This window comes from Stegodyphus dumicola, chromosome 1 (genome assembly GCF_044657685.1).
Source record: "Stegodyphus dumicola isolate Sdum_Otavi_A_Nest chromosome 1, ASM4465768v1".
In the NCBI taxonomy this organism is placed as follows: Eukaryota; Metazoa; Arthropoda; class Arachnida; order Araneae; family Eresidae; genus Stegodyphus; species Stegodyphus dumicola.
In genome coordinates, this window is record NC_140768.1 from 200176444 (window position 1) to 200189609 (window position 13166).

Sequence of the window (13166 nt, forward strand, 5' to 3'; positions counted from 1 at the left end):
TAGCTTTGAGGTCCGGATTATAGATCATTCCAGATTATGGACATCCGGATTAAAGACTTTGTATTGTACTTTCATTGTGCTCTCCTGATCACTGCTTCTTAGCAAATGAAATGACATTGTATATGCTACATCATCATGGTCTTACATTGTTGTTATATTTAACAATGACCATGTACTACATATTTGAAAATCTCTTGACTTCCTCATTCTACTCTGTACAGTAAAATGCAGGAAATACTATAAATGAAGAATCATTTCCCATATCTGGAAAATTCTTTCATTATTTAATTTGCGGATTCCAGTCATGTTATTAAAAATCACTTATTGTTTCAAAAATAGTAATTCTTCTTAGGAAGCATTGCAGCTAACTTTTGTTAAATAAATTCAGTAAGTCAACAAAAAGTATTAAAAACCATCTGACTACAGTAGAGTTTAGAGATCTGATAGGTTTCTTAGTGAATATTCATCTAACTCATGTATTGGTTAAGGTAGTGCTGAAAGTTCCCAATTGGTTTAAAGTCTAAGGAATTGTATGTTCAAATATGTGGATTTTAGGGTTTTGTATGCTTCTGAAGTCATTTGTAAGCAATTTTAATTCCATGTACAGTACATTATCATGCTGCTAAGCTTCATTGCCTTTTAGGCACATAATCATGATACGAAGGTGTACGTGATGTTTGAGAAACAACCATTTGCAATTTTTTGCCTTCTAGAGAGATTAGCTTTCTGAAGGCATACCATGAAAGCAAATGACCTTGTGTAACTACCATAATGTTACCATTCTGGTTTGTTAGTATGTAACTACCATAATGTTACCATTAGTTAGCAGCAGCCGTGAACTATTGGATTTAGCATTATACTTTGGGACCTTTTCATAAAATGTGTACATCTAGTTATATCTCGATATCTGCTCATGGAAGTTTCTCTTCTCAATAGAGTAGATAGATGTCGACGCTTAAAATGCTACTATATATTCAATGTATAAGGAAGAAACTATGACTTATGAGAGAGGACTGTCGTTTAACTTGGATCCCAATATAGCAATGCAAATTTGTATTTTCAATGCATAACTTTCACTACATGTGCTGTCTCAAATTCTGTTTTATAATACAGTGTGTACCAGCCTTCTTGTGGTTTCTGGATTCAGTTGAGAATTATTGATCCACAGTAAGTTGCCATGCATCCATGATACCCATGATTGAATTCAGTATCACATAAAGTCTCACTGTCGGCATAAACACTTTTCCAACCTTAATAGACTTTTAACTACTGCAGCACAGGGTGTGCTGTTTTCTTTAATGCTGATTTCTCAGACCTGATGATCATTGATAATTTTTCTCACCAAGATAAATTATTATTGATCTATTTTTGAAGATTTGGATGACATTTAAAAATATATAATGTTTTGTCCATAACAATGTTTGTTACTGTGTACCTTAGGGTGTTTCATTTTGTAAGGCAAAAAAATAAAATATAAAATTTTTTCAGACTTTGCTTACTTCCCAAATCTCAGTAAAGTAAAAGATATATATGCTAAATTTCAAGAAGATTGGATAATATATAGAGGTTGCAACTTTGATCAGTTTTGTAAAAATAGGCAAACCCGATTTTTCAATGTTAATTACTTTTAGTGTTAAAACTAGAATTTACAAACTTAAGTAAATATTAAAATTAGACACTAAGATTAATCGGTAGTATGGTAGACAAAACGTGTTACATTAATCAACTTTGAACGATGCAGTCCCTTCTTATGTTTACTTGGTGAAAACTTTGCTGTGATGCTCGACTACAGTCAACAAAAATTGTTTTTGTTACTTGTCCCTGATTGATTCATGAAACTTTTTTGTCAGAGCAATTCCTCTGTCTGTGGTATCATTGACCACCTTAAGAGCATTCACATGGTTTCTTAGAGAATCACTGCAGTATTCTGTCCTGTCGTGGATCTCAAACAATTCAGAGAATGTCTTTGTTTTATTAATAACATAGTGGTTCAGGTCTTTTCCTTCAAAAATTAGGTTTTTACCCTCTAATAATTTTCTTTTGCTTTGCAAATCTGGTTTCTAAATTTTCAGTCATATTTTCCTCATCAGCCTGAGTAATACATTTGTCCAAAAAAGCCGTCATCCAAAAAAGCCTATTCTACATTTGTTTCTGACAGATACCAAAGTTATCTCTTAGCAACTGTGAAAGCACTTTTTATTTTTTTTTAAATGTCTGCATCTATGTTAAATGCTGAGAAGCTGAAGCATATACGAATCATTCTTTAGAGCCCCATTGGCTTTCAATTGCCATCTGCCAAAAGTGAACATATATGAGGCTGACAAAATGTGCAACCTGTTTCCTTTCAATTCTTGTTGAGGAATATTCAATTATTTAGTGAAGAAGACAATATTAAGTACATATGTTGCCTTTGCCATGCATTGTGCTTGATGTTAAGACCAACCTCCGAGGTACAGGAGTGAGGAGAGTTGTAATAACTCTTTTGTAGTCTTCTTTTGGATGACTTCCATCTTTTAGGACATTTTGAATGCAGTTAATCATTTTCACTCATTGTTTTTGTAGAAATAGTGAAACAGGACTTTCTTCTTCCAACATTGTCGTATATGACTTCTTTACCAAGTGAAACCCAGAGACTTTGGAGGCCCACCAGCTGCCGAGCGGCTAAAGTCGCTGAACAATGGTAGCTCGGTCTGAGGTTCAAATCCCGCAAACAGGCTGGCTGCATATGCGTTTTTCATGTTTTTCTCATTGTGTAATGTATATACAAGCCAATTTCCCTTAGAAAGTCCTCCATGAAGGTATCCCTCCCCTTAGGCAGATAGCCTTAGGTGCTTTGCCATAATTAAATAAACCAAACCAAACCCAGAGACTTTGGAACTTCTGAAAAATCTGGATGTCAGGACCAGTTGATGGTATGCCACAAAACTCTTCAAATACTCCTTTTCAGTATTAGTTCATGAGTATGATACGACAAGCCAACTACAACAATGCTTGTCCAAATTCCCTCTCAATTCTGGTAGTCCCATGAATCAGTCCAGTGTTAGAGGCTGTGGTATCAAAAGAGATACCGGTGATATTATCAAGTAGCCCAGATCGGTCCATTTTATAAAGAACTACGTCAGCCATCTACTCACCAGTGCCTTTCAGGGCAACAGTTACGCCAAGTAAAAGCTCACAAAGTTTTTGCTATTCACTAGAACCGCAAAGTTTCCAATATTTTGGCACTCCTATGGGCAACAGTTTGCTATGCAAATGAAAGCCCAAAAGAGGAGGATTTTCAAAGAATGACTGTTCCATTTTCTTTGCCATTCTACTTCTATTGATCGTCCGAGCACAGTAAAAGGTACTGAAGATATGGAAATTTTTTAAACATCGTGGCTAAAGCTTTTTGCATTTGCTATAAGTGAAGTACTTACTTGTTGAATAGAGAGTTGTTCTTGATCTCAAGAAGTGAGTATCAGATCAAGAGGTTTTAATATAGGACTTGAACATAATTTTTTCGTTACTGGAGGCAACACTTAGCCTCTTGGTCAATAGGTGTTGATGAAGATTCAAATGAATTTTCCGGTATAACTGTCATATTGATTTTGGGAATAGCTTTGTAATATTTATTCTTGTATAAATCATTTTTGTCTTTTGTATATTTAGTTCTTATTTTTGAGACGAAACCCTTTTCTATCCTACTCATTGGAATTCACCAAAAACTCATACGATCTTCTTTTTTTGACATAAGAAATTCTTTATCTTCTTGTGATATGCTAGTCATGTCCATCATATCTTACCAGGAAATGTCAAATAACATTTTACCGCGAAATGCCGAAATCGCCTTCTACATATCTGCCATTTCACATTTGCTTTATAAGTGTTTCTTGGTTTCTCTTTACCCAGATTTTGGTATTCTGTGTACAGCTTCTGCATATCAGCGTGGATATTCTTCTCCATCTTAACAGGAACATTTGCTTTCCTCTACATGTCCTGTAATTTAGTACTGGTATATTTAGCAGCATTTGAAAGTGTTTCTTTCATTTTCTTGTAATGGTAAATAAAAACCAAAAAGTATTTATTCCTTTGAAGAGATCTGAGTTCCTAAAAACTCACCACCAGGTGCCTTTAGTAACAACCAAATTCCTCTTTTGGTTTCCATTTTAAAGTTCAGTTATGTGCAAAAGATGAAAAAAATATATGAGAAGTTCATTAGTATAAATAAACTTCAGTATTAGAAATTTCTCTAGTCTGAAGTAAAAGTGATCAATTTGTGCAACCCCTAAATAATATCTAGTCTTCTTGAAATTTGGCATGTATATCTTTTACATCACAGAGACTGGGGCATAAGCAAAATTGTGCAAAAATCACGTCTTTGGAAAAATGAAACACCCTAATGTACATGGGTGGTGGTTATAAATGTGCTTTGTAGATAGAAGTTCCTTATACCTATGTACCAAAAGCACAACTGAATTGAAATATGTTATATGTAAAAATAAATCATTAATTGCTCTTTTTCAGTTATGGAAACATTTGAAAGTAGTTTAGAAGAGTAAAACATGTAATTTATTTTTAATATTTCTGCTGAAGTAGTCATGTGTAAGGGTATAATCTTTCCAACTGATAATTTTTATGTTTTCTAATGTATGTATAGTTCAGATTATTGTTTGAGATAATATACGAACTGTTATTATTCTTGTCCTTACATATTTTCTTCCATACGTTTTGAATCTCAAACTATAAATTTCAACTTTAATGTAATGCCAGACTAGAGTAATTAAAGACATGTATAGAGTTATTCAAATTCAAAATATTCTCTTCCTTGCTTTAAGTTTTACTGAATTGTTGGTATTTAATTTTAGTTAGAAGATCAACTTCGCTATGAAAAGAAGATAGCTGAAAGTACTGTATTAGAACATGAAATAGAATTAGATTGCTTAAGAAATGATATGACTCATGCAGTCCAAGAAAGAGATGAGGAAATATTAGAATTGAAAGAGGTAAAGCAACTGTGTTATAAAATAGAACACGAAAGTTTCATTATTTCATTTTTTTTAAATAAGAGCTTGATGTGCTTATTGTAAAAAAACAATATCTAGCAGTAGGTAATATTAGTGGTAGTTAGTGAGTATTAATGAAAGTTAACTTGTTTGAGAAAGTATGTTAATGCATACATGCACACAAAACATTTCAATTTTAAGCTGAGAAGTTATATAATGTTTGAGTACCTAAAAATAGAAAACTGTAATGCTTTTTCTTCTGATCCTTTGATGCACGTGATATTATTTCTGTAATTTTTTTAACTAAAAACTCTAGAGATTGAATATTATGATCTTAGAGACAAAGAATATATGAATAAAAAAATCTACTCTTGCCCATTGTTCTGTGGGTGGTGGTCGCACTGTGAAACCACAGTGTGTCTAGAGAATACTGAGGTAGTAGAAAAAAAAACTTACCTTTCTCTGTGCATGTTTCCAATAAATGATGAAATCTACAAGTTTTGAAAAAATGTATGTAAGAATTGCATTATATATAATTTTTTTACATTATTTTACAAAGTAAATCGTCAGAAAAAAAATTTAAAAATAAAAATTTGTGTAATTTTTCTGTAGCAGTGAAAATATAAGTACTTACATAATAAGGACGTTTGGCTAAATGGAAAAAAAAAACTCGGTAAAATAAGGATAAAAAAAGACTGAGCGGTTTTTCTTTTTTTTCTTTTTTTTTTTTTTTTAAATTTCAAAGAACAAATGTTTTTTGGGATACTGTTCAAAGCATGTTTTGTCTTTTTGGTACATGCATAGACCCACATTGCACGTTTCGCACATATATCTTCTATGAGGGGTTTCACTGGTATATGTCCAGCATTATTTAGTTTCTTTTCATCTGGCACATGAAATTTGTGGTTTTTTATGTTAATTGGGGGGGGGGCTTGTTCTTTTTGGCTTTGGTACAGATCATTCGTTTCCCATTCATACTTATTTTATTCGTATTTCGTCCCAAAATATTCAGAAAAAATTTTTAATTTAAATAAAACTTTACGCGATTTCTATTTCTAATTATAGCAAAGCATATTTATATTAAATTTAAGCCACAGGAAATAATTTATATAATTACAATACTAGCTTGGGGAGCAAGTGTGTTGAGGTCAGAGAAAGGTCTCTGTAAAAGAAAGATCTTTTTACTGGGCAGAGGCATGTATTTAGTAATAAAATAACTCTGTGGTTTTTAAAACCCTTTATCTATATCCGGGTAAAAATAAACATTTCTATTTGAGAAGCAAGCAAACGCCATTGAGAAGCAAACACCAGTGGTTTCAAGGCGCGACCACCAAGCCTCTAAAGCATTGTGACACAATGCTCTAGTGGTGCAGTGGCCGCGCCCTGAAACCACAAAGCAAATGCCATACATATAGAGGTTTTATATATATATATATATATGCAGTTTAATTATTGCTATTTTTTATTGTTTATTATAGAAATCATGATGTGCAATGAATAACTTCTGAAATTTAAATTTTTTTATATTAATGAAAGGAAGTTATTTTGTCTCATTGAAAACGAATTTTAAAAGGCATCCGATTTGAAGTACTAAGACCTAAAACATGTATGATTCTGCAGTCATTTTGTAAAAAGAGGTAAAGAGGTAAAAGATCAGTAATCAATCGATTTTCACTCAAAAATTTCATAAAGAAGAGGAGAAAAAAATTCGAAAAATGGTGGTTTCAGGGCGCGACCACCGCGCGTCTAAGTGTTAATAGAAGAAATATTGCGATTTTGAATATTTATTTTTTTGAAAGTGTGTCATTAAAATACAAAAGCTGTTCAATAAAGAATGTGGTTAAAAAAGTAAAAAATTTGGATGGATGGTAACGATACAGTTACAGCATGAATGAAGCAATGGATGTAAACCTGTATCTCATTGTGCTTTCGGCCGAGTATGATGGTATGCGCAGAAAGCAAAGTACGGTTATAAAGTTCTCAGTTGAGTAACCAGAAAGCTTGTGGTAAGAACATATTGCTTTATTCTGCAGCATGGTAAATAATTTAGTAAGGGAGAGGTATGGTATATCATTATAATACAAATTTTCAAGATTCAGACTCTCAGGATTTGCCATCCATTAGTTGATTTGTTATCGCAGTGGAAAAATTCTGTTGTAGCATCATCATTTATTATAATTTCTCCGCATTTCTTAACAGTTTCCAATAATTTGGAAAACTTTGCTTTTTGTTTTTGATTTCTGGAAACCATCAAATTCACAGCTATCAACCACTATCCACTATTGGTGATGTATCATGAGATTGGCAACTAGAGACATATTCCACTAAATTTTGCCTTATTTCTATTCCTTTCTAAGAAAGTTGAGTCTGAATTATTTTAATTTAGTTATTTATGGTATTTATGTCAATTTCCTATGTATGCTTAAGGCTTATCTACATTTTTAATTTCCACATATACATACAGCTTATCTAAACAACAAATTAGTTATTCTTTATTCAAATAGCATTAAATGCAATCTTATCATCTATGATTATCATTTTCAAAGTTTAATTTTTCATATAAAAATAAATTTTTGTTAGTATAAGTGTATTGTCCACAATTACAGGTTGAACCTGTAATCTTTGCCGATGTCAACATATGTATGATGTAATAAAAGCATGGAAAAGACGGAGCATTGTTGATGCGTAATACCCAGATAAGATAGATAGTTGATCCACATTGAAGAGGAAGTATTCTGGTTGCATCGTAAGCTAATGTGTTGACTTCGTAAATAAAACTTGGCAGTTGAGATGATTTTAATTCCATTTTTATTTCCAATTGGCATTATGTGACCACAGATCACTTGGCACCTTTGATATTATTGCAATAGCAAGCAGCATAGCAAAATTACATCCAAGCAAAGCAGATACAAAAGCTGAAGTGCGTAGTTATGAAAGATGGAAGCACACGAAGAGAAAAAGTTTTGGTTTACGATGGTCATTTCAGTTCTCAATTCTTACGTTATCAGAGCTGCGCAGGCCATAGAATGATCTAGAAATGATGGAAACTAGATAAGTTACTGTGATTTTTAAAACAGAGAGGGAGAATTAAAGTTTTTAATGTTAGTTTAAATTATAATTTTGATTTACATATTTTATTATCTTACATGTATATATATATATGTGGTAGGGGAGTTGAGGTTGCTAGTCTAGGGTCCATTAACAAGTCTAACATTTTCTACACCACAGAACATTTAATGGAAATAACAGAAGGTACATTAAATAGAGTCACGATGCTGTTGAATACAAACAGGATTCTGGATAGCTTATTTTATAACATAGCAGCTTAGTGCATACTCGTACTTGCTGTCCTATATGCTGTCAAGTTACCACCTCTTCATGGAAACATACAGTTCATTATTCACCACCACCTCGTGGAGACCTAGGTCTTACCACCTTCGCGTGGGATAGAAGACTGTCTGTCTATATTCCATACTCCTCTTCACCTCACTCTCGCTGCTGGCGCATAGGTGAGGCCCTCCTGTGGCTGTGTTGCACTTACGGATACCACAGCTTGTTCGTCCTGACACTGTTTTCGGCCTCGAAAACATGGATCAGTGACACTGGTTCATCAAGACAGCACCTGAAAATAAATTAAAAAGAAAAGGGAAAAAACAAAAGAAAGAAGTGCAGAAGAACCACACACACTCCTAGACAGGAACAGTCCAATCCTTCATGTTGCTGTAGTGGTACATCCAGGACTTTCATGGTGTCCCACTTTTTCCACCTGGTATTGATCTTTACCTTTCCTCGCCGTTACACGGTATGGACCGAAGAACTTTGGCCTTAACTTCAGACCACCTCCATACTGCGTTCTTTGTATGGCAACTAGGTCATTCACATTGTATACCTGTGCCTCTTTTCTCTTCGTTTCGCTGTTACACGGTATGGACCGAAGAACTTAGGCCTTAACTTCAGACCACCTCCATACTGCGTTCTTTATATGGCAACTAGGTCATTCACATTGTATATCTGTGCCTCTTTTCTCTTCGTGTTATATGTTTTTGTATTCTCTTCCTGAATGTTTAGAATGTTTTTCCTTGCTTCCTCTCTCATATCTTCTCGATCTTTTATCATAATATTTCTTTCTTCTTCTTCGAGAATTTCTATAATCTTTAAGTCCTCTCGATTTCTCATTTTAACACCAGTGAGGAACTCAAATGGAGAACTCTGTGCTTCTGCTCTTAGTGCTGTTCAAGATCCATTGTACATCTCCAACATATTTGTACCACTTGGTTGGATCATCTATGGATAATTTAGATAGGACTGGAATCAGAGTGAGATGAATTCTTTCCACTTGTCCATTCCCTCTAGGAATGTTTGTAGTTGTAAATATGTGCTGGATCTTCTCTTGACTACAGTAATCTTCAAAGCCTTTAGAGGTAAATGCCGTACCTTTTTCGCTTATAATTCTCAAAGGATTACCGAAAGTTGATTGTTGCAGTTTCAGTTTCTGCAATGCCTCTTGAGTTGATGTAGACTTTACTGGATAGAAGAGCCACACGAACTGTGTGAATGCATCAACCACGGTTAAGATATGATTGTAGTTCTTATTTGTCAAAGGTAATGGCCATATAAAATTGATATGAAAAGTGCTCAATGGGATACTATCTTTTGGTATGGGATTCAGCAACTCTTCGTCCTTAACTAATTTTCTGTTGCACAAAATACATTCTACACAATTTGAAATAACTTGTTCAATTCGTTTTCTAAGGTTAGGAATATAAAAGTTGATTTTCAGCAGATCTTCCGTTTTGGACACTGCGAAGTGTCCCTTGTTGTGGATACTATGTATGATTTCTAGCTCTAATGCTTCGGGTACCATAAGTAGTTCGCGACCACTGTCGAACTTGTATAATATACCATTCTTCACTAGGAAATCTTTCTTTAGTCCTTGCTCGACTAAGGATTTTAGCAACTGGAGATGCTCATCACTTCTTTGCACAGCTGCAGTTTTGGCTGTAACTTCTCCCTGAGAACAAGTAACCATCATGACAGCGTTTCTGCTTAACGAATCCACATGCTTCATTTGCTGTCCAGATCTGTGAACAAATTCTTCTACAAGTAATGTCCATCTCGCCACTTTAGGAGTTAGATCTTTTTTTAACATAGTCTTCTGGAAAGCATCGCAATCCGTAATTATTCTGACCTTAGATCCTAAAAGGTAATTTCTGAATTTCTTAGAGCTTCTACTATAGCTAAAACTTCAAGCTCATAACTAGATAGCTTCTCTTGTTGGAGACTAGTTTTTTTACTCATGAAGTAAATGGGGTGTAACTGCTCATCTTCTGACTTTTTATCTGACATCCATTTTTGAAATTTAACGTCGGAAAAAAACCTTTGCTTCACCCAAACGATCTAAAACCACTTCTGCTTGTGCCATGGGAAAAGAATCCTTAACCTATTTTTTTTATTTAGTTAGTTTTTAGGGAGGGGAGGGAACTAGGAGGGGGGAATAATTAATGAAAACATTTTCATTAATTATTCTGATATTTTGATTTTGTGTTGTGTGTAAGACATAGAGGAGATATCACTATAAATTTTCTAGTTGATTGTACTGTGTTATCTGTCATTTTATTCTTTATGAACAGCTATATTTTATTAGGAGATAAAGAGAGAAAATTGGAGTGGTTATAAATTGAAGTAAGGGAGGGAGAGATAAATTAAAAAAAAAAAAAAAAAAAAAAAAAATTATTTGCACCTTGTGTTGATAGTCATAAATTTATATCAAGGAAAAACTTTCCTGTTTTTATTTAATAAAAAATTTTCCCTTATTAATTATTCCCCCCTATTTATAGAAACATATGGAAATTGAAAATGAAAAGGATCTCTTACAAAAGAAAACAGAATGTCTTGAAGCAGAACTACAAAAAAAGCTACAAGAAGGCCTCATTATGTCATCTACTCTAGCTCAGAAAGAGGCTGAATTGTTACAGATGATAAAAGAACAAGCTGTATTGCAAGAGGAAATTAAAAGGTGTTTATTATAAAGTTTTTTTTTTTTTTTTTTTTTTTTTTTTTTTAAATCATAGCTTGAAAATTGTTTAGTTTTTAAAGTACTGTTTCAGTTTCGTTACCTGTGTTAATTTTGATTAGAGGCTGCAAGTCAGTGGCAAATTCAGTACAAAATGTCTTTGATGAAGCATTATTTAGGACAGATTCAAAAGTTGCTATTTGGGGAATAGAATCAAAAATGTTGAATTTTTGGGAAATAGAATTCTACTAAAAATAATTTCTGTGTTCATTAAACTTGCTATATGTTGTTCATCACGATGGAAATAAATCAGGCACAGATTAGAACAGTAATAATTCAAGGTTGAAATGAGAAGATTAAATTGACCTAAGCAGAATTTTTACATGATTTATTACCATTTTTATTCACGAAATACTCAAAGTTTAATGACTGCAAAAGTATTTTGTATACTGTATAAAAACAGTCTTAAACCATGTATCATCATGTTGTTAATCTCTTATAAAATACTTTTATATATATTGACTGTAGATTTGTAAGAAGTTACATTAAGTATAAGAAGTAAATGAAGAGGCTTTAATTTATGTAATAAAAATTTGTATAAATTGTTTTAGGCTGCAAGAGTCTAAAACTGCTGCTGAATCTTTGGCTAAAGTTGAAAAAGAATTAGAATTAAGTGCTACAGAGAAAAAACAGTGTATGGAGGTAGGAATGTGATTACTTTTTACATGACATTTACAGTCTTTTATGTACAGCATATTGAATTTCTCTTTGTCCGTAATTTGTTTTGCTCTGATGATGTCATTTTCACTTAATTAATTTGTTTCATACTTTTTTTTTTATTTTAATATAATGTGAAGATACCTTGGAATTTACAAGAATTTCTAAGAAGGAATAACTATAAAAATAAATTTTGAAATATAATTTGATGTATTGTAAGTTAGCTGAAAATGTGAGAAACTTGGGATATTTTTCTTGTGAAATTCTAATAGATAATAACCATAATTGCAAGATACCATAATTGTTTGGTCTGGTTTTGATTTGCATAGAACTGTATTTGCTATAAATTATTAAAAAAAATGATATTTTAAATGTATATTTCATAGAAAAATACTGTAAATTATAATCAGATACACCTATAATTATTACCAGTGTTTAAATGAAACATTATGGTTATACCTAATATTTTTTTTAGCCAAAAGTGCAGTTGAGACTGTTATAGTTGCTGTAAAATTTTATGCATTTTTTACGTTTTTATGAAAGTGAGCCAGAGATTGTTTCCTCAGAATTTTAAATCTAAAATGCCTTAAATAATTGTATAAATTTTATGCTGTAAAAATGAAATATATATTAGGAATCCACAGTCCTTTATCTTGGATGATAGCTGTCAATGTGAATCCATTCTAGACAGCTATATTAAATGCATGCTTTATGATTTATTAAGCTGTTCTGTATTTTTGTGTGGATGTTTTATATGAAATTAATTTGTTCTGTTGAGTTGTCAAAAATGGCTTATCTGTCTTTTTTTAGAAACTGAAGGAAACAAGTCAGAAATTATCAGATTTGCAATCTGAATTTGAGAAAAGCAAAGAAGAATTAAATAAATTGGAAAAACTAAATTCTCAGCACACTAATGCTATGGAGTCTTTGCGTTCTCGCTATCGATTGGCAGTTAGTGCTACTTCTTTCGAAAGATTACCATCTGTACGTAGTTTAGAAAGCATAGATTCTGAGGTAAGTAGTTCTGAAAACTGTGCAATACTGCTAATTAAAATTGTTAAAGGAAGAAATTTTTTAGAATGCTTAAATTCTAAAAAATTAGGTTAAATTAGAAATTATTACTTTGCTTAAAATTATGCATGTAAAAATCTAAATTAATTTCTTAGATGTTTAGTTTTAGTTTCCTTTGAAGCATTATAATTCAACTTTTTTCCAATGTGTATAACACCAGGCATAATTCTTTGTTATTTAGCATATCTTGTACACTACCTGACATTGAAAATGCAACACCAAGAAGGAATGGCCCGAAAATTATGCGAATTTCAGGATAGACGCACATCACTGAGTTATACGAATGATATGAAATGTGCAGCTCTCCAGCGCACACTGAAGAAGGTATAAGGGAAGGAACCTGGAGAATGTTCAATTTCTTTGCCTTATTTCTGCTATTGAAG

At 32.7% G+C, this 13166-nt stretch overlaps 1 protein-coding gene across 2 annotated transcripts in view; it reads left to right on the top strand.

Moving 5' to 3' along the window:
• Atg17 (autophagy-related 17) overlaps positions 1–13166 on the top strand; it is a 160588-nt gene that overhangs the window by 92496 nt on the left and 54926 nt on the right. For both annotated transcript variants that reach the window (XM_035372965.2, XM_035372966.2), the window contains exons 16-19: positions 4845–4982; positions 10820–10998; positions 11607–11697; positions 12523–12726. In XM_035372965.2, coding sequence (XP_035228856.2) covers positions 4845–4982; positions 10820–10998; positions 11607–11697; positions 12523–12726 — 612 coding nt within the window. The remainder of the gene's footprint in view (positions 1–4844; positions 4983–10819; positions 10999–11606; positions 11698–12522; positions 12727–13166) is intronic.